This window comes from Ailuropoda melanoleuca, chromosome 2, assembly GCF_002007445.2.
Source record: "Ailuropoda melanoleuca isolate Jingjing chromosome 2, ASM200744v2, whole genome shotgun sequence".
Taxonomy (NCBI): domain Eukaryota; kingdom Metazoa; phylum Chordata; class Mammalia; order Carnivora; family Ursidae; genus Ailuropoda; species Ailuropoda melanoleuca.
Genome location: NC_048219.1, coordinates 13941908 through 13961855, shown reverse-complemented (window position 1 = coordinate 13961855; position 19948 = coordinate 13941908). Strand labels below are relative to the sequence as shown.

The 19948-nt window shown below is 49.9% G+C and overlaps 1 protein-coding gene across 1 annotated transcript; it reads left to right on the top strand.

Annotated features, from left to right (window-relative positions):
• Window positions 1-4165: 4165 nt before the first annotated feature.
• TRAPPC3 (trafficking protein particle complex 3) lies at window positions 4166-13880 on the top strand. Its single transcript, XM_002917126.4, has 5 exons — window positions 4166-4329; window positions 11050-11147; window positions 11393-11492; window positions 12528-12710; window positions 13155-13880. Exons 1-5 carry the CDS (start codon window positions 4288-4290, stop codon window positions 13272-13274), a joined length of 543 nt encoding a protein of 180 aa, XP_002917172.1. The 5' UTR covers window positions 4166-4287; the 3' UTR covers window positions 13275-13880.
• Window positions 13881-19948: the final 6068 nt, after the last annotated feature.

Genomic DNA, 19948 nt, shown 5'->3' with positions numbered 1-19948 from the left:
CAGCCATTTCAAGGGAGAGGGTGGGGAACAAAAGGGTCTGGGTCTCAGGCAACCTGGGAGCAGCGTGTCCTAGGAGTGAGTAAGTAACTGGAGAGCCTGAACTCTCTTGGAAGGGCCCCCGGGAGGGAACAGTGCCGCCTCTGGCCCCAAATCATTAGAAAACGATGATGATGGAAAGCCTGCAAATGGAGCTGCTGACCTTAAGCTAGTATCTTAACTTTTCTGAAACCCAGTTTGCTCACTTATAAAATCAGGGAAATGATGGTACCATGAGTTTGTCATGGGGTCATTAAAGGTTAAATAAGGCAATGCAGATGAAGTGCTTAGCACAGAGCCTGGCATATAAGTAAGAAGTACGTAATAAATATGGTGATGATGATGGTGATGGTGATGGTGATGGAGCCTTAAGGATAAAAGCAGATCAGGAGGAGGAGCAAATCCCCATCTTTGTGGTCAGCCATCCCACCTGCAGGGTGAGGGGACCATGTGGATGATGGAGTCCAGGACTGTGCTTTGTGAGGTCAGAGGCCTCAGAGCCTGCAGCTTCCAGATCTGAACAGGCCTACCCTGAGACAGGCAGTAAGTAGACTCAGCATTCATGAACAGAACCCAACAGAGGGAGAGACCTCTGGGATAGTTCTTCTTCCGCTCCCACCGGTGAACTTGAGATGGCTACAAGAATGAAGACCCTGGGTGGGAACAGTGAGATATCGTCATTGGCTAGACCTCAGCAATAGTGGAAGGGGAAATAAATGGTAGCTAAAGATGAAAAGATAGGCCAGAGATGGTCTATATAGGAGGATTTGAATGCCAATTGACATGATCTACATGATATTGATCATGGGGAGTCGTGGAAGGTTTTTTTGCAAGGGGAGGGGTGAGCAGTGCTTTAGAACTGGGAATTCTCTATTGTGTCTAAGGATCTGGGATTGACTTTGAGGGATCATTGCAGAGACAGTGTGTGGTATTAGCCTACGTACGTGGTTCTCAACCAGAGGCAGTTTTGCCCCACAGAGGTATTTTGGCCATGTTTAGAGGCTTTTGGTTATCAGAGCTGGGGGTATCACTGGCATCTAGTGTTTAGACATCAGAGATGCCCTTTAACATCCTACCATGCTCAGAACAAAGAGTCATTAGGCCCAAAACGTCAGTGCTCCCGACACAGAGGAACGCTTCCCTAGACTGAGGATGGAGGCACCTCTACCTCCTTACAAGATGCCAGTGGTGGGGACAAGACATCTGGGAGTTAGCCAACTTGACGGACGGTTCTCCTGGCCAGCCCCAGGCCTCCTGTACAGCTGAGGGGGCCAGAGTAAGTCTTGGGAGGATAGCTGAGGTGTGATTGATTAAGTTGAAGCAAACAGATGGAGAGATGGAGTCGGTTCCTCTCCGTTTACCCCCGAACTGGCCGGGATCCCTGGCAGATCCCAGGCCCTAGCAACTGAGAAGTTTTGGAGTGCGTGTGTCTCTTTAGTTTGGGGCTGGGTGACTGTGTCTGAGAGCCTCACATGGCCCGCCGAATATTAGACATCCCAGAGAAGGAGCAAGTGAGGCACTCGCAACATCAGGGACTGAAGCCCCAACAGGATGCCCTGCCCTCTTTGGTGAGAGGCTGGGAACTCTGTCAGCTCCCCTGTGCCTCCCCTACTGCCCAGGGCAGCCCCTCCTCCTCGGAAACAGGCATGAATGAGCTGTTCCTCTCACCACGAGGCTGGGCTGGGGCTAGGGGGCAGGTCGCTGAATGGGGGAGATCAGAAGTATGTACCCTTTCTGGTCCCCCAAGGGGGAGGGCAGGAACAAGAGCATTTACAACCTCTTAGGTGTGGTGGGGTAGGGTCCGGGATGAACCTGATGGAGGGATGAAGGAAATCACTGGGAGATTAACACAGAGATCAAAGATATGAATCAGGGCCAAAGCCCTGGAAGCTGCCTCCACACTAACAAAGTAGGAAGTGGGAGGGGCCTCATAGTGGGGGCCGCATAGAGAACAGACACCAGATTCTCACTCCTACCCCACCCCCAGGGCACTGCACGGTGAATGGGTCTCTAACCCATACCGCTCTCCTGGGGAGTCCTCCACTCCCTGGGGCTGAGGGTGGGGATTGTACTCCAGGGCGGTGGTGACACCAGCTGCAAACAACACCTCCCTCCCTCCAGCTTGGGAAGGGGAAGGAAAAGGGACAGATTGGAGGAACTCAGATCCAGAATCAAATAGGCTAACGCTTTGGATTTCTGGGAGGGTCTTTGTCTAGAGCCCCTGCTAGGAATGGGAAGCTGTCCCTGCTGCATTCTTTTCTAGGGAGAAGGAGACAAGGGTGGGGAGGGGACGCCTAGTGTTCCTAAATGTCCTGGCCCTGAGCAGTGGTGGTGAGGGACTGGGATTTGGGAATGAAGGGAGCTGTACTGAGAACCCTTGGAGCAGCTGTCTAAGGAGCTTTAGGTTCCCATCTGAGCACGGAGAAGACCCTATAAATCAGCTTTAAATGGACCCCACCCCCATCCTTGATGCACGACTCGTGACGCAAAGAGGAATCCCAAAGAAAAAAACTCCAAAAGGAACAATAATAGGCAGACAGAGGAAGAATCTCAGAGGTCTAAGATAGGCAAGGAGAGGCTCCACCTCCAGCTTCTCCAGAACCACCCAGCCTGACAGCAGGCTGGGTGGGGTCGGGTGGCTGGCCGTGACTGTGACTCAGGTTTCTGTGGGCAGCCAAGGGCAGCCGGCAGGGAGGAGCCCAGACCGACAGACAGGCCAGCCAACTGCAGCTTTCACCTCAGCTGTCCTCTCTCCTGGGAATGCAGGAGGTCCTTCCCTGGCCATGCTGGCCTCCGGTGTGGGGGGCTCTAGCCGACCCTGGCTTCCTCCCCCACCACAGCCGACTCTCTTGTTCCTTCCCAGAACTCTCAGCCAAGGCATTGACACAGAAAGGGGGGGGGAGTCAAAGGTCACTGCCTCTAGGGAGGCCCGGGATGTCTGTGTCACAGGGAGAAGGGTATAATAATGATTGGTCCTGCACCCTGAGGGAGAGACTGGGGGAATCTTGGGAATTGGCTTTAAGCCGGGGCAGCCTGGGCCCCCCAGTCTTCCCCAGCCTGGCTGGCTCACGTCTGGGCAGGCTGGTTGTCATGGTGAAGGCTAGGGGGTAGAATGCAGCTGCTTACAGAGTCAGGCTCCCAAGCCTAAGTGAGGAGAGGGTGCTCGGGGACTCCCAGGCCAGCCCTCTCACAACTGACCAGCCAGAGGGGATGGCTGGAGCTGAAACTAAAGAGCTAAGGTCAGGGACTATAGGACTTCCCCCTTGGTGATGGGTGAGGGTGTGGCCAGCACATTCCCCTGGTGTTTCTGGGACCTGTTCGTTGGGCTGTTTTGAGAGAGTGGCTGGAAGAAAGGGAACACACATTTACTTTGCACCCAAGTGCTCTGCACTTGTGTCTCAGCAATCTTCACAACAACTGGGAGAGGTCCAGCAACTTGCCTAAAATGGCAAAGCTGAGCTTAAAATCCAGGACTGGCTGTTACCAACTCTGGCGATCTTTCTTTTCCAGCGACGAGGCAGTGTCGTTGTTCTTGGGGAGGGAGGGGGAGAAAGTGACCTGAATTTTAGCAAACAGACTGGATATTCCATCATGAGGCCACAGGGGTAGGATGCAGGTACTGGCTGCTTTTGGAGTTTGGGGACAGAGGACAATTTGAAGAGAAAGCCACTAGTGAAATGCTTGGCACATAGTAGGTTGTCATTAAATATTTTTGCAATAAGAAGCCAGATCTGTGTATGAACCATATTTAGTTTTCTGGGACATCCTGGGAGCTTCTGGCTCTGAATTGCGGCAACAGCGGAAGAAGCTAGTTCGAAAGGGGGACTTTCCAAGACCAACCCGTCGAGAGAGGAATTTGCGGAGCATCTGTGAGGGTGAGGGGGTGGGAGGAGAGGCAAGTGTGTGGAAGATACAGGATTACCGCAAGCTCCGGACGCCACCCAGTGGCCAGAATGCAGCCCTGGGGGGAGCCAGGCTCTAAGAACTCAACCGCGCGCAAAGCTCTCTGGGGGTTGTAGTCCAGCTGCCCTGCCTTCGGGGCTGTTGGGTGTTGTATTCTGACGTTTATTGGGCGAGAATTACCCTCGTCGGCCGGACCACGAGTCCCGTGGTGCCCTGCGCTAGACCGCGCAGGCGCGGTGAGTTGGTGCCGGTCAATCCTGAAGGCTGAGGGGCCGCGGCTAGGTCGAGCGGTGTTAGGAGGGGTTGCCGAGCGGGTCTGTGGCGAGGCGGGGTAGGGTGGCCGGCAGCATGTCTCGGCAGGCGAACCGTGGCACCGAGAGCAAGAAAATGGTAACTTGGAGCGCGTGACCCCGGCGGGCGGGGCGGAATGGAGGGGTTCGTGGAAGGGGCCCGGCGCGGGGCGCAGTTGGAAAAGGGCCTCCCGTGAGCGGAGGGTGCTTCCGCAGGAAGGAGGGAGGAGGGGGCTGCCGGTGGGTCAGCAGGGGAGAATCACGCCGGGGGCGTCCCAGGCCTGAGGCAGGTTGGAGGGCCGGGAGCTGCGCAGAGACCCCTCCCCCGGGTCTTGAGAGCCGCTGTGTGCGGGACCCGCGACGACGGCGGTAGTAACAGTAACTACCATTGTCGTTCCCTTACTCTGTGTTAGGCACTGGGCCAAGCCCTTTGCGTACCTTAGCTCATTTCATTCGCAAAGTAACTCTCTCAGGTGGGTAATGTTACCGCAGTTTTACTGCTCAGTTAGGTTACCTAACATGCCCAAATTTACGGCTAGGAAGAGTTAGGATTGAACACGTGTCTCTGTAACTGCAAAGCTTCTGACTGCTAGGCCCTACTGTCTCTCACACTGTGCTCTGGGCATTGCAAGAGATGCTCAGATACTGGTCTTGCCAGAAAGGAACTTTCTATTTAGAGGAGTGAAAGGTGGGCCAGAATAGGCTGTAGGTGGTGCCCCTCTGGTGAGAGGGGGGCGGCTCCTTTCTTGTCCTGGGAAGAGTGGGACACCATGTAGTCTCATGAAGGTTGGCTGCAGATGGCAGCTGGGCCTGGAAAGTAAGGTAGATGACGTTTTTCTCCAAGTTAAGACCTCTTGGCAGGTGTCCCTTTTCTTTTCCATGTTCTTACCTCCTCCACAATTGCCCATGCTGTCTGTCTTTGTTTTCAGATTTAGAAATTGAATATCCAAGGTTGTAAGTTGGGCAGGTGGATCAGGGGCCCTTTGTTGACACTCAGCTCTGGAGGGTGATTAAACATCCCTCACACCTTGACATCTTAGGCCAGAAACACCACCAAAAATGGACTGCAGGAGGCCTTAATACTTCAGAGTAGTACTTACCCTTTTTTCCCTCAGATCCTTTTTGAGAAGCTGCTGATACCTATGGATCTTCTTCCCAGAATTAATAAATTGACAAACATATACACAGATGTTTATATTTGGGGGTGGTATTTCTGGGCTCCCTGAAGATCCTCTATGGATCACAGGTTAAGAATTTCTGTTTTGGGGGCACCTGGCTGGCTCAGTCTGAGGAACATGCAGCTCTTGACCTCAGGGATGTGAGTACGAACCCCACATTGGGTGTAGAGATTACTTAAAAATAAAGTCTTTAAAAAAGTATTTCTGTTTTGGAGGAAGTACCAAGAATTTCAAAGGGAAAAAAAAGTGTATTTTGTTAGGAAGCACTGTCATGTAGGGGGAAAAGCATGTACATTGTTGGAATTCAGTCTTGATTGATCCTCAGTCTCCTTATTAATAAATTGGAGACAAAAGTGACTACTTAGGATTAAGTGAGATAGCAGTGTACAATGTATGGGGTATGGTAAATGTTTGTTTCTTCCTCCTTTTCCTAAGATACAAGCAGATAAGAGAGGTCTTCCTGCTTAGTTTTCATATCTTACTCTTGTCCTTTTTTTTTTTTTTTAACCTGAAATCCCTATTGAAATCTTTAATACTCTTTTAAACAGGAACCCTCAGGTTCCAGTCTTAACCCCCAGTGTTCACTCAGCTTTGGTGAGTGGGGAAATGAGGGAGGGGCAGCAACACACTCCTGTCTCAAGGCTTTTGCAACTTCTAGTGTCTGTGCTTAGAACTTCCTTCCCCCAGGGGCGCCTGGCTGGCTCAGTTGGTAGATCATGCGCCTCTTAATCTCAGGGTCCATGGGATTCTCAGGGGTTTTGAGTTCAAGCCCCACATTGGGCATGGAGCCTACTTAAAAACAAAACAAAAAAGAACCAAAAAAAAAAAAAAAACCAAACCAAAAAAACTCTCCTTCCCCCAACAAATAACCCTAATCCTCATCTAGCTGCTCCCCACTTCGTTCACAGTTACTCAAATGTCACCTCCTCTGAGAGGCCTTCCCTGACTACCTGACTAGTTTCTGTCCTCTTATTCCGTTTTTCTTCCTAGCGCTATTTCATATGAATTACATACTTGTTTATTTTCAGTCTCCCTCATGAGAATGTAACCACCAGAACAGGGATTTGTTTTGTTTACTGCTCTATTCCTAGCATCTAGAATGATGCTGCCACTAGGCAGTCAATATTTAGTGAATGAGTGACATGAAGGTTTGGTGCATCTTCTCATTCACTTACTGCTGGCGCCTACTTAGGGCTTGTCACATGATCCTCTTTGTGGCCATCTGGTTTTGACATGCTCTTCTCCTCCCGGGGAGTCTCCCCCTCTAGCAGTCCTCTTCCCAGTTGGCCCTACCTTCTGCTGATTGCTGTATTCCCACTTAAACCATCCAAGACTTAAATGATTAATATGCCCAAGGAACGAAACCTCTGCTCTTAGTCTGTGTGAACAGAAGTAGCTGACATGTCTGGCAAACGTTTCCTTAGCCCTAACTGTATGCATAGCTCTGGGCTAGGTGCTGTGAGAGATGCAGTCCTGTCCCATAACTTTGAGAAGCACATTCTATGAGGCAGAAAAGTATACAACACCGTGGCATAGTACTGTCTGCATGGAGTCCCAGCTTAACTGATGACTTGCTGTGTGACCTTGGGCAAGTTTCCTTATTGTTGTAAGCATCAGTTTCACCATCTTTAAGTATCTATCATGAAGTTGTTCTGAGAATGAATTGAGCTAGCACATGAAAAGCAAGCAGTGTGATGGTGCTCTTAACGCAGTTGGCACTCGGTAAAAGTCAGCCAGCAAGCATCCTTGTTAGTAAAGATACTAGCCTTTATGTGTCTGTATCATGTTTGGTTCCTGAATTCCATGAACAATCAAACCTCCTCTTATTTTGTGTCATGTTACTAGTAACCCAACCCCAGCGGCTCTGTTCTCCAGTGCTCAGGTGGATGACTTCTTCGGTGGCAGCGCTCAGAGTCTCCGCGACAGGAGGCCAGAGGGAAGAGAGAGGGATGGAACTCCGTCCTGGCACCGACCTTCACTCCCAGCTGTTGGGGGCAGTTGCACTGAATCACTTGTATTGATAAAAATAGTAAACGTGTCTCTTGGAGCATTAGCTCCAAAGATCAGCCCCCTTAAGGAGATTTGTTATTTGTCTGGGACACTAACTAAAAAGCCTTTTGAAAACCCTCAAGTGCCATAGCTCACCTGAAGTAGGGCTTGACTTAACTTGCTCTGCTCACGTTGTGCCCGGAGTCCTTGGAGATCAGATCAGCTCTTCCAGTATGAGGCCACTCCTGTGGTTTGTGGGTCTGCAAAGCATATTTCAGTCCATAATTTCATGAGATCCTCCCAACAGTCCTGTAATCAACATGACAGATTTTACTGTTACCATTTTTATGTGAGGAGATTGAGATTACGCAAAGTCAAGTGACTTAACCTAAAGTCTCACAGCTAGTAAGTGACAGGCCAGACTCAGAATCAGGTCATCTGACTACAAACCCAGTATTCTTTCTGTATGCCTTACTAGTTGTTACAGAGTTCTTTATATTGATTCAAAATCTCCCTCCTTGAACCTAGTTCAGGGTACTCTTGGATACCACACCACAGAAAACTAGTTTAAGAATAAAAACCGGGGCGCCTGAGTGGCTCAGTCGGCTAAGCATCTGACTCTTGGTTTCAGCTCAGGTCATGATCTCAGGGTCATGAGATTGAGCCCAGCTTTGGGCTCCAGGCTAGGCGTGAGCCTACTTAGGATCCTCTCCCCCTGCCCCTCCCCCTTTCTCTCTCAAACACATGCGTACACACGTGCATAAATACCTACTTCTTGTGTAGGTGCTGTGAGCAGGTGCTCTACAGACATCATCTCATCAGGCTCTCACAGTAACTCTCAAGGGCAGATCATATTGTCACCATTGTACAGATGGGGAAGAACTGATCCAAGATATTAAGTGATGGCTTAGATCACATAACTTTTTACAGGATGGTGCTCAGCTATGAGAAGACTGAGTCTCGGTTACTTAGTCTGTCACCTGTAAAATGGGAATGAATAATGTTTGTTCTGCTAACCTCTCATGGTTGTGATTAGGATCAATGAGAAACTGTGAAGGCATTCTGAAGGTTTTATAAATGTTTATGGCCATTATTACTAAACATAATTAAAGCACCTGAAAGTAGAAATGTTGCAGAAGAGATTTATGTTTTCTTTTGGGAGGGAGAATGTGATTATTATGTTCAGTGAAGAAATTGGATTGGTTGAATTAGCTGACCTTTAAGGTTCCATGGAACCTTTTGTTACAAGGGTCACAAAGACTGAAAACTCAGGTCAACAATAACCTCTCTGCCTTCCTCTTCTGTTTTCTTTTTTGTTCACTCCTTTCAAATCACACTGGTCTATTAGCTGTTTCTCAGACATGAGATACTTACTCCCATGTCAGTGCCTTTGCACTTGCTTCCTAGAATCTTTTCACCCAGATATCTTCATGGCTTATTCTTACTTCCTTCGGGTCTTTGCACAAATATCACCTTACTAGGCCTTCTATGACTATCCTATTTAAAACTGATCTCTCCCTCCGTCCCTCCCTCCTCTTTCTTTGTGTGTGACATGTGAGATATATATATATATATATATATATAAATTATGTGTCTTATTATCTCTCTCCTTCCTATTAGATAGTCCCTGGAACATAGTAAACATTGAATGAATGACTTTTTTATACCACAGCCCCACTCCTATTTTTAAAGTATGAAGACCTTTGAGTTATATATTTGCATTTCACACTGTCAAGTAGGCTTGGTTCATAATCAGAGATGGAGACAGGCTTGCAAATTAAGAGTGTGGAGAGCCTGGGTCAGGAATCCCATTCCCAGATCTCAGGTATATTGGTTCTGTGACCATGTGACCATGGACAGATCTGTCTAGAACCTTGATTTTTCTTGTTGGTAAACTGGGGGCTGCTTCACGCATAAGTGCTTGATAGCATCACGGTATGCATGTTACTTGGCATTATGGTGGGCTGAGGCCGTTGGAGTCTCCATCCAAGGGCTCATTAATAATGGAAGGAAAGCTCTCCTGATTTAATGCAGTCGTGCCAACTCCATAGACTGGTAACTGCTGGAGTGTCTCCATCCATTCATGTCCAAGCCATTCTAGTGCCAAACTCTTAACTTTACTAAAAAAATCATTGTCCTCCTTAATAGCTTCCCTTAATTGCCATATTTGGTAAATGGTCTCTTGGAGACACCCTGATGTGACTGTTTTAGTTGAGTTCCAAAAGCTTCCTGATTCTGAAACTGATTCTCTTTGACTTCCTAGTGCAGCTAAGTTTTTTGTTGCTGTTTTGGGGTGTGTGTGGGGGGTTTAGTATTGCACTTGTGGGGAACAGTAGATAGAATGAACGTTGGCTTAGAAACTCTTGTTTTTTGTTTTCCTAAATTATTTTTGGCAATAATTAGCTGTTTGTCCTTGGGCAGATTACTTAATCATTCTGAGTCTCCATTTCTTCATCTCTAAAATGAGATTAATTCCTGCCCTTTCTGCTTTACAGAATTATTGTGGGGTGGAAAATGAAATGATAAAAAGTAGAACACAGTGTGGAAGCAAAAGGCACTTACAGTCACTTGCAGTGACCTCGCCACTAGGCCGTGGGGATGAGATGAGGGGCACTGACGTGCTGAGAGCCTGGGCCTTAACCTTGCTTGGACTTTGTTCTCCAGAAGACTTGAGGACAGAAAGGTGCTCTGCTCCGAGTTTGACAAGCTTCCATTCAGAAGGGAGTGTCTGGGTGATTGCTACTATGTGAATCTCTTGGTCCAGACGTGCTTTTAGCATGTTTCTCACTTTGTTTAGCTCTGCAAGTGCCTTTTCCCCACCTCCTGCTTTTATTCTGTAGTCTTGGCATTACTCATCCTGCACCTTCCACACCCCTGTTTCTTGGTGGGTAGGTGCCAGGAGTCTTTATCTGAGAAAAGGGTTTCTGTGATTTTAACTGTGGTTGTAATAGCAACCAGTCCAGATCAGTATTATGTTCCGGGTACACGAAAGATTGGATTCCTTTCAGAGTTACCCCTTTCCTAGAAACATTTTCTCTCTGTGTCAAGAGGAACATTATTTTTCCTCATGCTGGTGACTTAGGAGGGGGGTTATCAGTGCAGTGGACTCTGGGACTTCCTCTCCTCCCCACAGACCAGGCCTGTGTGTCCTCTGCTGCATCTGGGTGGGGCACTGGAAGTGCAGTTGAACTCTAGGCCCCGACACTGCGGACATTTTAGGTGTGGAGAAGCCAGGGGCCTCACCCGCTAAGGTACAGAAGATAACCTGTAAATGTCTTCTTCAGGTCTTTCATAGTATCCAGTGGATGGCTCCTGCTCCGCCCACCTCCAGTTCTGTTGACCTAAGCTTAGGCTTGGCAGCTGTGGTGGGGTCCTGGGTTAGCAGAAACCCACCTCGATGTGTTGGAAGAGTGACTGCTCCATGTGTGAAGTGCCTTTACAACCCGTTCTGTAGTGGGCGTGGCTAAAGCCCTGCCACCTTGACCCTGGGAGGAGCCACACTCCTTGGCCACCCCAGAGGGGATGATGTTCTTTCCCACCAGACACAGATGACCTTCCTTTGAATCCTGACAGCAGCACTGAGGCTGACCTAGACTTACTAAGCATTTTCTTTTGTGCTTCTTGGTCCTGATTGCATTTTGAACCTCTTTTAGAGCTCTGAGCTCTTCACCCTCACCTACGGGGCTCTGGTCACGCAGCTGTGCAAGGACTATGAAAACGATGAAGATGTGAATAAACAGCTGGACAAAATGTGAGTAAGCTCCTCTGCAGGAGAGAGAAGAATGGGGCTTCCTAGTGCACAATCTACATGGTCCTTTGGAGCCCAGCACCGGGTTCTCTCTTACAGCCAACATTTTGGGCATAGTTTCTGCTGAGCTCATTTATTGGGATGCTTTGGGATTGTCCCCCATTTTCCCTTTACCACTAGCAGCCTTACATTCAGACATAAGACATTCATACCCCATGATATAGTGTGTTCTCTCATTTTCTTCCCAGGGGCTATAACATTGGAGTCCGACTGATTGAAGATTTCTTGGCTCGGTCAAATGTTGGGAGGTGCCACGACTTTCGGGAAACCGCAGATGTCATCGCCAAGGTCATTATCCTGGGCCACCTGGCTATGCTGAAGGATGTCACTGGGAGGCACTGCTTACCACTCTCCATCTCCCTTAGAGAGGCTCTTAGTATTCCAAAAGTCTGTTTAGGCAGCTGTCTGGGCCACAGAAGCCTCCCTGGCGGTTTGGGAATAGCACAGATTATGGAAAGGGAAGAGTGGTTGGGATCATCCGCGTGGATGAAAGCCCCACTGAAATGGAAGCCAGGTCTCCTCGACTGTGTAGGTGCGGCAGTGTAGCCTGGGGGTTAAGCAGGTAGGCTTTGGACTCAGACAGACCTGCTTCAAGTTCTGGCTCCAGTACTTACTAGTTAAGGGTAAGTTAATTTTAACCCTTTCATCACCACTTACCTCATCTTTAAAAGAAGAGCTACCCCACAGGGTGGCTGTAAGGCGAGATGAAGTCATGAGCACGAGCATTCAGGTAAAATGAGCGCACTTAGTGTAGTGTGCTTGTGGCGAGTGGTCGCTGTGGGTAGCATTAGCATTACATGTTGTCGAATTAAGAAGAAGCGGTAATACGCCTCTAGCTTTGCGGCATCTGTTCCCTAAAGGTCGGTTCTTTTGTGGTAGAGCATGCTGGCCCAAATCCTAGAGAGGGCTGACAGCAAAGAGAGCTTAGTGAAAGTTTGGAAGTAGGAGAGTGGATAGAGGGAAGGATGTCTTCAGAGTAATTCAGCTGCAGTGACCGTATTTGCTTTCAAGAAGAAGGGTTCAAGATGGCACAGACAGAGGGCAGGGCGGTGGTTTGCGGCCTCTCATGTGCTGGTTCCGGGAAGCCACCCTTGTCAGAAGTGTAGGTGGACAGCAGGTTGCTGAGGCCTTGAAGGAGAGGGCTGTGGAATTGTGCATAGATGATTTTCTTCTTTTGCCCTGAATACCTAAAGGCCCAGTGGTTTGCAGAGGCCGCAGTTTTGTTCCCGAGCCACTTAACTCTCCTTCACCAGTCCCATCATCTTCCCTGGTGCACAGCCCCCATTGCTCTTCCCCATGGTGCTGTTGTGTGTCCCCTGACAGGTGGCGTTCAAGATGTACTTGGGTATCACTCCAAGCATCACCAATTGGAGCCCAGCTGGTGATGAATTCTCCCTCATTTTGGAAAATAACCCCTTGGTGGACTTTGTGGAACTTCCTGATAACCACTCATCCCTTATTTATTCCAATCTCTTGTGTGGGGTGTTGCGGGGAGCCTTGGAGATGGTGAGTGCAGCTCTTTACCTTCTGGGACACCTGAGATGTAGTAGGGGCTGGAAAAACGTTGAATGAATGAGAGAGAGAGAAAAAAGGCCTTTGGTTCACCTCAGCACTCTGGTGCCTGAGATGTGATGCTGCCGAGCGTAGGATCCAAGTTGGGTGTGTCTGCGTGGTGGTGATTCTCCCTGAGAGTGGTGCCGTAAGCCCCCAAAGCCCAAGAATACCCATTCCCTGATTGGCTCATCTGTGGGTGTTGTTTGCTAAGTCTGTCCTTATGGGTCGGGGCCTCTGCTTTTTGCACGGGAACATTGTAACTGGTGATCTCGTCCTTGTGGGAAACCAGCCCCCTCGTTTGGACTGCTGTGGATGAGTCAGTTACGGCCCCATCCCTGTGGTTCCCCAGAGGCTGTGGCTAGGCAGCTGCCCCTTCCTTTTCCCACTGTCCCCCAGGTCCAGATGGCTGTGGAGGCCAAGTTTGTCCAGGACACCCTGAAAGGAGACGGTGTGACAGAAATCCGAATGCGGTTCATCAGGAGAATTGAGGACAATCTTCCAGCTGGAGAGGAGTGACCATCCCCAGGACTTCAGGGTAGCTAGCGGGAGCACTTGTTGGAATCAGTGCTCTCTGCCCTTTAGGACTCAGTGACTCTTTAACACGGTTGTTATATATTCTTCTAACTCTGTTTCCATTCTCCCTGCTAATAAAGGGGACTGTGATACAGTCCATTTACCCCCCAAACGTGCACATTCAGGAGGGAAACTCTGCTCGCTTTCCCGTCGGAGGGGTTGGATGCAGTCATCTTTGGTTGGACTAGAAAGAGCTCAACCATTTTACATTCCTGTTTGAATTTCCCAAAGCAAAACCCATTTTGAACCCGTTAAGGCAAGCCTCGCACGTCTATTCCTGGGCCTTTGGAATGCCATTGGCGAATGGCTGTAGAGAATCTGGGGTTGTGGGGGGGCTGATGGGGTGGATAGGCATCGCTAGTTCTAGTCTGACACACTCTAGTGCTTGCCCGGAAGGGGAAGTCGTGCTGGGAACACTGACTTCTGGGGAGCCACCCAGGTCTCGTTCCTCCCTGCTCTTTGGAGGCGACATCTCCTCTTTTTACAGAGGGTCCATCCTTTTTTCTTACAGACTCTTCAATAAAGACATATTCTTGAGTGAAATCCTAATCATGTCCTGTTTTCTTTTTTTTTTTTTAGTTGTGCTACTTATTTTTACTAAGTTTTTAATTTTAATTCCAGTATATTTAACACACAGAAATAAATATATATTTAATTCCCGTATAATATAACACAGTGTTTTATTAGTTTCAGTGTTATATATAGCGATTTTATACATCACTCAGTGCTCATCATGACAAGTGTATTCTTTTTTTTTTAATAACTTTTTTTATTATATTATGTTAGTCACCATACAGTACATCCCTGGTTTTTGATGTAAAGTTCCATGATTCATTACTTGCGTATAACACCCAGTGTGCCATGCAATACGTGCCCTCCTTAATCATGTCCTGTTTTCTTTCTGGAATTTCATTGCAGTGGAGTGAGGAGACCAAGTTCCTGGGCCATGTCTTGCTTTTACCTAGTCTAGGAATGGCTTCTCCCCACAGACCAGAGAGTCTGGGAAACCTGGGTGCAAATACCCCTGCAAAGTCATTTTTGGGTCTATTGTCTAGCAAAATCTGGAAGCAGACCATTATCCCAGATATACCTAAAATGGACTGTTTGAGCTCTTGGCCACTGAGTAGGAAGGCTTGGCTAGAAAGACCTTGTTAAGAATGGGGAGGGGCGGCTGGCTGGCTCAGTCAGTAGAGCTTGCGACTCTTGATCTCAGGGGCATGAGTTTGAGCCCCACGTGCGGTGTAAAGTTTACTTAGAGAAATAATAATAATAATAATAGGAATGAAAGCCATATTGGAGAAGGTTTGAGAGAATAAAAGTGGACTAAGGGTACCAAATTTTTCTTTCAAAGAGTTTTGCTGTAAAGAAGAGCTGCAGAGGCGCCTGGGTGGTTCCGTTGGTTAAGGCTCTGGCTCTTGATTTCGGCTCAGGTCCTCATCTTAGGGTTGTGAGATCGAGCCCGGGGCGTCGGGCTCTATGCTAGGCGGGAGTCTGCTTAGGATTTTCTCTCTCTCCCTCTGCCTCTCCTCCTGCTTGTGTGCTCGCGTTCTCTCTCTCTCTCAAAATAAATATTTGGGGGGAAAAAAGAGCCAAGAAGTAGGGTAGTGTCTACAGGGGGACATGAAGTCAAAGGAAAGTTAAGCCTCTGATGTTGGGTATGATATATTGAGTGCTTACCACATGTCAGACATTGTACTAGCACTTTACCTAATCCACAATAATGCCCTTATTTACAACAATGCCATTTTTAGAGGGAAGACTACAGATTGTCCAAGGTCCTATGGCCATTAGGTGGAAAATCTAGTGCACAAAGCCCATGTTCTTTTTTTCTTTTTTTTTTTTTTTAAGATTTTATTTATTGGGGCGCTTGGGTGGCACAGCAGTTAAGCGTCTGCCTTCGGCTCGGGGCGTGATCCCGGCGTTATGGGATCGAGCCCCACATCAGGCTCCTCTGCTGGGATCCTGCTTCTTCCTCTCCCACTCCCCCCTGCTTGTGTTCCCTCTCTCGCTGGCTGTCTCTATCTCTGTCAAATAAATAAATAAAATCTTTTTTAAAAAAAAAGATTTTATTTATTTATTTGATGGAGAGGCAGCAAGAGAGGGAACACAAGCAGGGGGAGTGGGAGAGGCAGAAGCAGGCTTCCCGCTGAGCAGGGAGCCCAATGTAGGGCTCGATCCCAGAACGCTGGGATCATGACCTAAGCCGAAGGCAGACGCTTAATGACTGAGCCACCCAGGTGCCCCCAAAGCCCGTGTTCTTAACTATGATGCCTGATTAGTCCTGTGGGAAAGGAAGGGAGCAGTCCTGCAGCGTCCTCTCCCAGCCTTGCAGAATTAGGATAGCTTTTCGGGCGCCTGGGTCGCTCAGTCGGTTGAGCATTGGACTCCTGATTTTGGCTCAGGTCGTGATCTCACAACCCTGAGATTGAGCCCCGTGTTGGGCTCTGTGCTCAGCACAGGGTCTGCTTGTCCCTCTCCCTCTACTCCTTCCTGTTTTCTCTCTCTCCTCTCATTTTTAAAATAAATAAATAAAATCTTAAAAAAAAAAAAAAGACCTTAGGATAGCTTTTCAAGGGCGGGATCAGAGGTTGTCAGGCCATATTGGTAGCACTGTTCTTGGAGACAGCCTAGGCCCTTGAGGTCCAGATACTCAGGTTATTGGGGGTGGGTGGGACTCCAGGCTTTTCCCAACGTTAGGGCATAGACCTGAGATGAGAGCCATTATAGGTGTGTTGGACATGAAGTGTGTCTTAGTTGCGTCGGTTACGACCAGCGTTCTGGGACACCCGAACGGGCAGTTTGCACATGACCCTGCCTCTTCCAGCTGGGTCAGGCCACTAAAGGGAGGGAGGGGGGTCACTTTGTGTTCCCAAGTATAGGGAAGCTCCCACTGGGATCCTGTCCTCTGAGCCTCTTTACCTCCCCCTCCAAGTACAATTTGGGGCCCCAGGGCAGGTCAACTGTGTCCTTAGCACCAGATATAGGGCTGGGTCCAATCACACCAGAGTGCGAGTGAATGAAGGAGATTAAGGGAACAGATGCTGGGGCCCAGATGTGGAAGCATTGTGTGGTATCAGGGGTCTGCCAAGAAAAGGGAGCGGCACCACCCTTTCCTTCTCCGGAGGGACTCTCACCCTTCCTTTTCTAGTACCACACTGACTTTCCAGCAGCCGTTTGTATGGTATGACGTTTTAGATATTTCCTTTCCCAGAGCTAAACACAGGCAGCATTACAGAGTCGGCAAGCTGTGGAAACAAAGCCCCCTTAGTGATTTTTCCCAGTGACAGCCCCACAGTTGCGTGACGTGCACCCAGAGGCTTAGGGAAGGGAGGGGCTGAGGACCATGGAGCTGCTTGGAACGTCACCTCATCATCTCTCCCGAATGAGCCTAACATACAAGTCCCAGAAACCTAACTTCGGGGGCCCCCACCCCCCAACACCTTTGGAATTAACTCATTGTGGATTGTATAGCCCTCTGTGTTCACTGGGACTCTGAAGCTGGGCCAGCCCCCCTCCAGGCCAGGCCATTCCGCATTCTCCGTGATGTACCGGCGCGCCTGCCAAGCGGGATGGGGCAGGTTTGCTGGCTTTGTAGGAGGGGCTGAATAAGGAGGTCAGCAGCCTGGTTGAGGTGGCGTTCTGGGGCTGGAGGGGTCCGTGCTGGTGGCCTTTGGGCTTGGCACAGGCGAGGCAAGAGCGCAAAGGAAAGGCCTTGCGCTTTCTGCAGCCTTTGGCCACCAGGGGTCTCCAGATCACCACTCTACTGTCCCAGAGTGACCATTGGACCCCTGATTGCCATAATTTGCTAGGAGATGCACCTGATGGAACAACTCCCAGAGGCCGGTCAGACCCCGGAAGCACCCCCTTCTTCCAGTCACTCCCAGCATCTGACAGCGAAGCTTATGTGCTGCCAGGCTGAGGACCCGCCTGCCGAACCCAGGGCAAGCGGAAGAGCACTTCGGCAAAAAAGTGTGTGGCCCGGCCCCTGTGCCTACCCCAGCCTCTCATGCTGGCCTCAGTTGCACGAGCTAGTGCTGAGCCCTCCCCTCATCAGCCCCCTTACTTCCTGAGGGGAGACCAGAGCACCAGCACTGTTCCCCTGCAGCGAGAGAGTCCTATTCCTGCCCTACCCCCTCACCAGTAACATCTCCCCTGGTGAATTGGCCTCCGCTATATTTGTACTGGGCATCCAGAGAAAGAGGTGGCGACAGAAATTGCATTAAGTAAAATTAAAATAGTCTCCTAACAAGTAGTTCATTGTGGACGGTTGGGGGTGGTGGTGCAGGAAAAGCGTCCTCCGGTAAGTACTTGGAGCTTAAGTGCTACCATGTGCTGTTCCCTGGAAGCCAAAGGGCCGGTGGGAGGGGAGGGGAGGGGAGGAGAGGGTGGCGGCAGGCGAGGAGCCTCGCTGTTACCGATCCCCAGCCTTTAATGGAGCGCCAGGCCTGACCCTAGGACAGCCGAGGGCCACTGCCAGGGGAGCTGTGGGACGCAGTGCATTCCTGGGGGCAATTTACGCTTCTGGCAGGAGGAGAGGAAAGTTTCGGCTGTGGGGAAGGGGGTGGAGAGAGGGTGCTGGGGATGAAGTCGGGGTGGGTGTTGTGAGGGACAATGGAGGGAGCCCAGGCACAGGGCAGCACCATCTTACCTCCTCTGGGTCGCTTAACTGGCTTGGGCGGAGGCCTCCTCCAGGAAGCCTTCTCTGATGGACCCAGAGCTGCTGAGGAGCAGCACCCCCGCTCTGCCCCACGCGCGTGGGCCGGTCTGGGTAGAGCCCTGGAGGCTGCCCGGAGAAGCTGCTGCTCTTCCCTCCCGGCTCGGCTCTGGGGCCTGGACGGTCAGCCGTGGAGACATCTAGGACTGAGCCGGGCTGAGGAGGCTAGGAGGGCGATGTAGTGGCATGAAAGCGTGAGTGAGTGTGGATAACAAATGTTCACAGCAACAGCTAGTCCTTATTGAAGAGTGACTAGGTGCCAGTCAGTGCTGGTCTGAGTGCTTCACGTGTATTTTTCCTTTAGCCTACACAACGACCCCATCCCTGTGCCCATTCTGAAGATGGGAAAACTGAGGTACACAGCTAAGGCCTAGGAGAATCAGGACTTAAACCCGAATAGTCTAGTATCGGACACCAAGCTCTACGTTATGTGTTCCACATTAAGTGTTTGGGTTTCAGTGTGTGTCTGTTTCCTTGTGTTCCTTGGGGGGCATGTCTGTATGTGAACTCTTTCATTTAACAAAAATGGAGCCCCGTGCTGGGAGGTGGGGGCTGGGGACAAGGGGGCAGGGAGATGGTGGCAGGGAGGAGAGAAGAGGTTGAGAGACAAGGCAAGTCCTGGCTCTGCTACTTACCAGTTGCAAGACACTGAGCAACGGATTTGAACTCCGAGCATCAGTTTTTCAGCTGGTTCAAAAAGGGGGTTATAATAATGCCCACCTTACGGACTGTTTTGAGGATGAGACAAGAGGCAGTGTGTAAATTTGCTGGCATATTCGGAGTGTTCCCTAACTGGCAGTTACAATTAACATGATTGGTATCCCGAAACTGTCTTGTAAAACCACGTGTGGGGATCTGCGGGGCTGAGTGTGCGCGGAGAGTAAGTCCGTGAACTTAGGGCCGTGTCTGGGGTGTTCATCACTGTACCTGCAAACATCCCGGGCTACCTGTCGGCGCAAAGTAGGTGCTCAAGAAATGTTTATTGAGGGGCGCCTGGGTGGCACAGCGGTTAAGCGTCTGCCTTCGGCTCAGGGCGTGATCCCGGCGTTATGGGATAGCCCCACATCAGGCTCCCCTGCTATGAGCCTGCCTCTTCCTCTCCCACTCCCCCTTGCTTGTGTTCCCTCTCTCGCTGGCTGTCTCTATCTCTGTTGAATAAATAAAATCTTTAAAAAAAAAAAAAAGAAAAGAAATGTTTATTGAGGGCGTGTTGAGTGAGTGTGAGGAGGAAGCGAGGAGGGCCCAAGAGAGAGGGGCGTGTGGGCCTCCATCAGGACCCGCTACGCCATTTATGGGGCTCAGTGCAAAATGAAAATGTAGAGCCCCTTGTTCAGAAATTATTATGAATTTCAGGATGGCCAGCAGAGCAGTAGATCAAGCCCATCTGAGCAGGGAGCTCTGTGTGACTGCCCAGGCAGGCATGCCCATGAAGCCAGCTCTGGCCTCCATTTGCCTGAGTCCCCAGCTGTCCCCAAGATGTCCTAGACGGAGTAGAAGCAGACCCCAGCCGTGGTCTGCCACGCTTCCCAACCTGCCTGAGAGGGGGCAAGGAAGAGAGGGCAGGCCAGGAGAAAGCAGAGGGAGAGCGCAGAGACCTGCAGACCTCCTCCCTGTGGAGCCTTTCCAGAGCCAGGCCATGCCTGACAGCGGCCCTTGGTCCTCCGTCCCTTCAGGAGCTCACTCCTCCCCCCACCAAGCTACCAACCACCAACCGGGGCACTGGGTGGTCTGGGCACATGTGGTCACATTTAGATGTTGATTGAAGCAAAATTGTTATAAGATTAGAACATTTAAGGTAACTTTAATTTCCCCAGCATTACTGGGATTTTTGAGGATGGGGCTGAGAGATCCCCTGGGATGAAAGTGAAGGGGGAGGTGGGGGTTGCAGGAGGGTCTTTACTTC

What these genes read in the sequence shown, in the direction of transcription:
- TRAPPC3 (XM_002917126.4), top strand. Translation starts at nt 4,288, where the DNA reads ATGTCTCGGCAGGCGAACCGTGGCACCGAGAGCAAGAAAATG. An exon ending in GCACCGAGAGCAAGAAAATG is followed by an intron (nt 4,330 to 11,049) that starts GTAACTTGGAGC and finishes AACCTCTTTTAG; the next exon opens with AGCTCTGAGCTCTTCACCCT. An exon ending in CCGCAGATGTCATCGCCAAG is followed by an intron (nt 11,493 to 12,527) that starts GTCATTATCCTG and finishes GTCCCCTGACAG; the next exon opens with GTGGCGTTCAAGATGTACTT.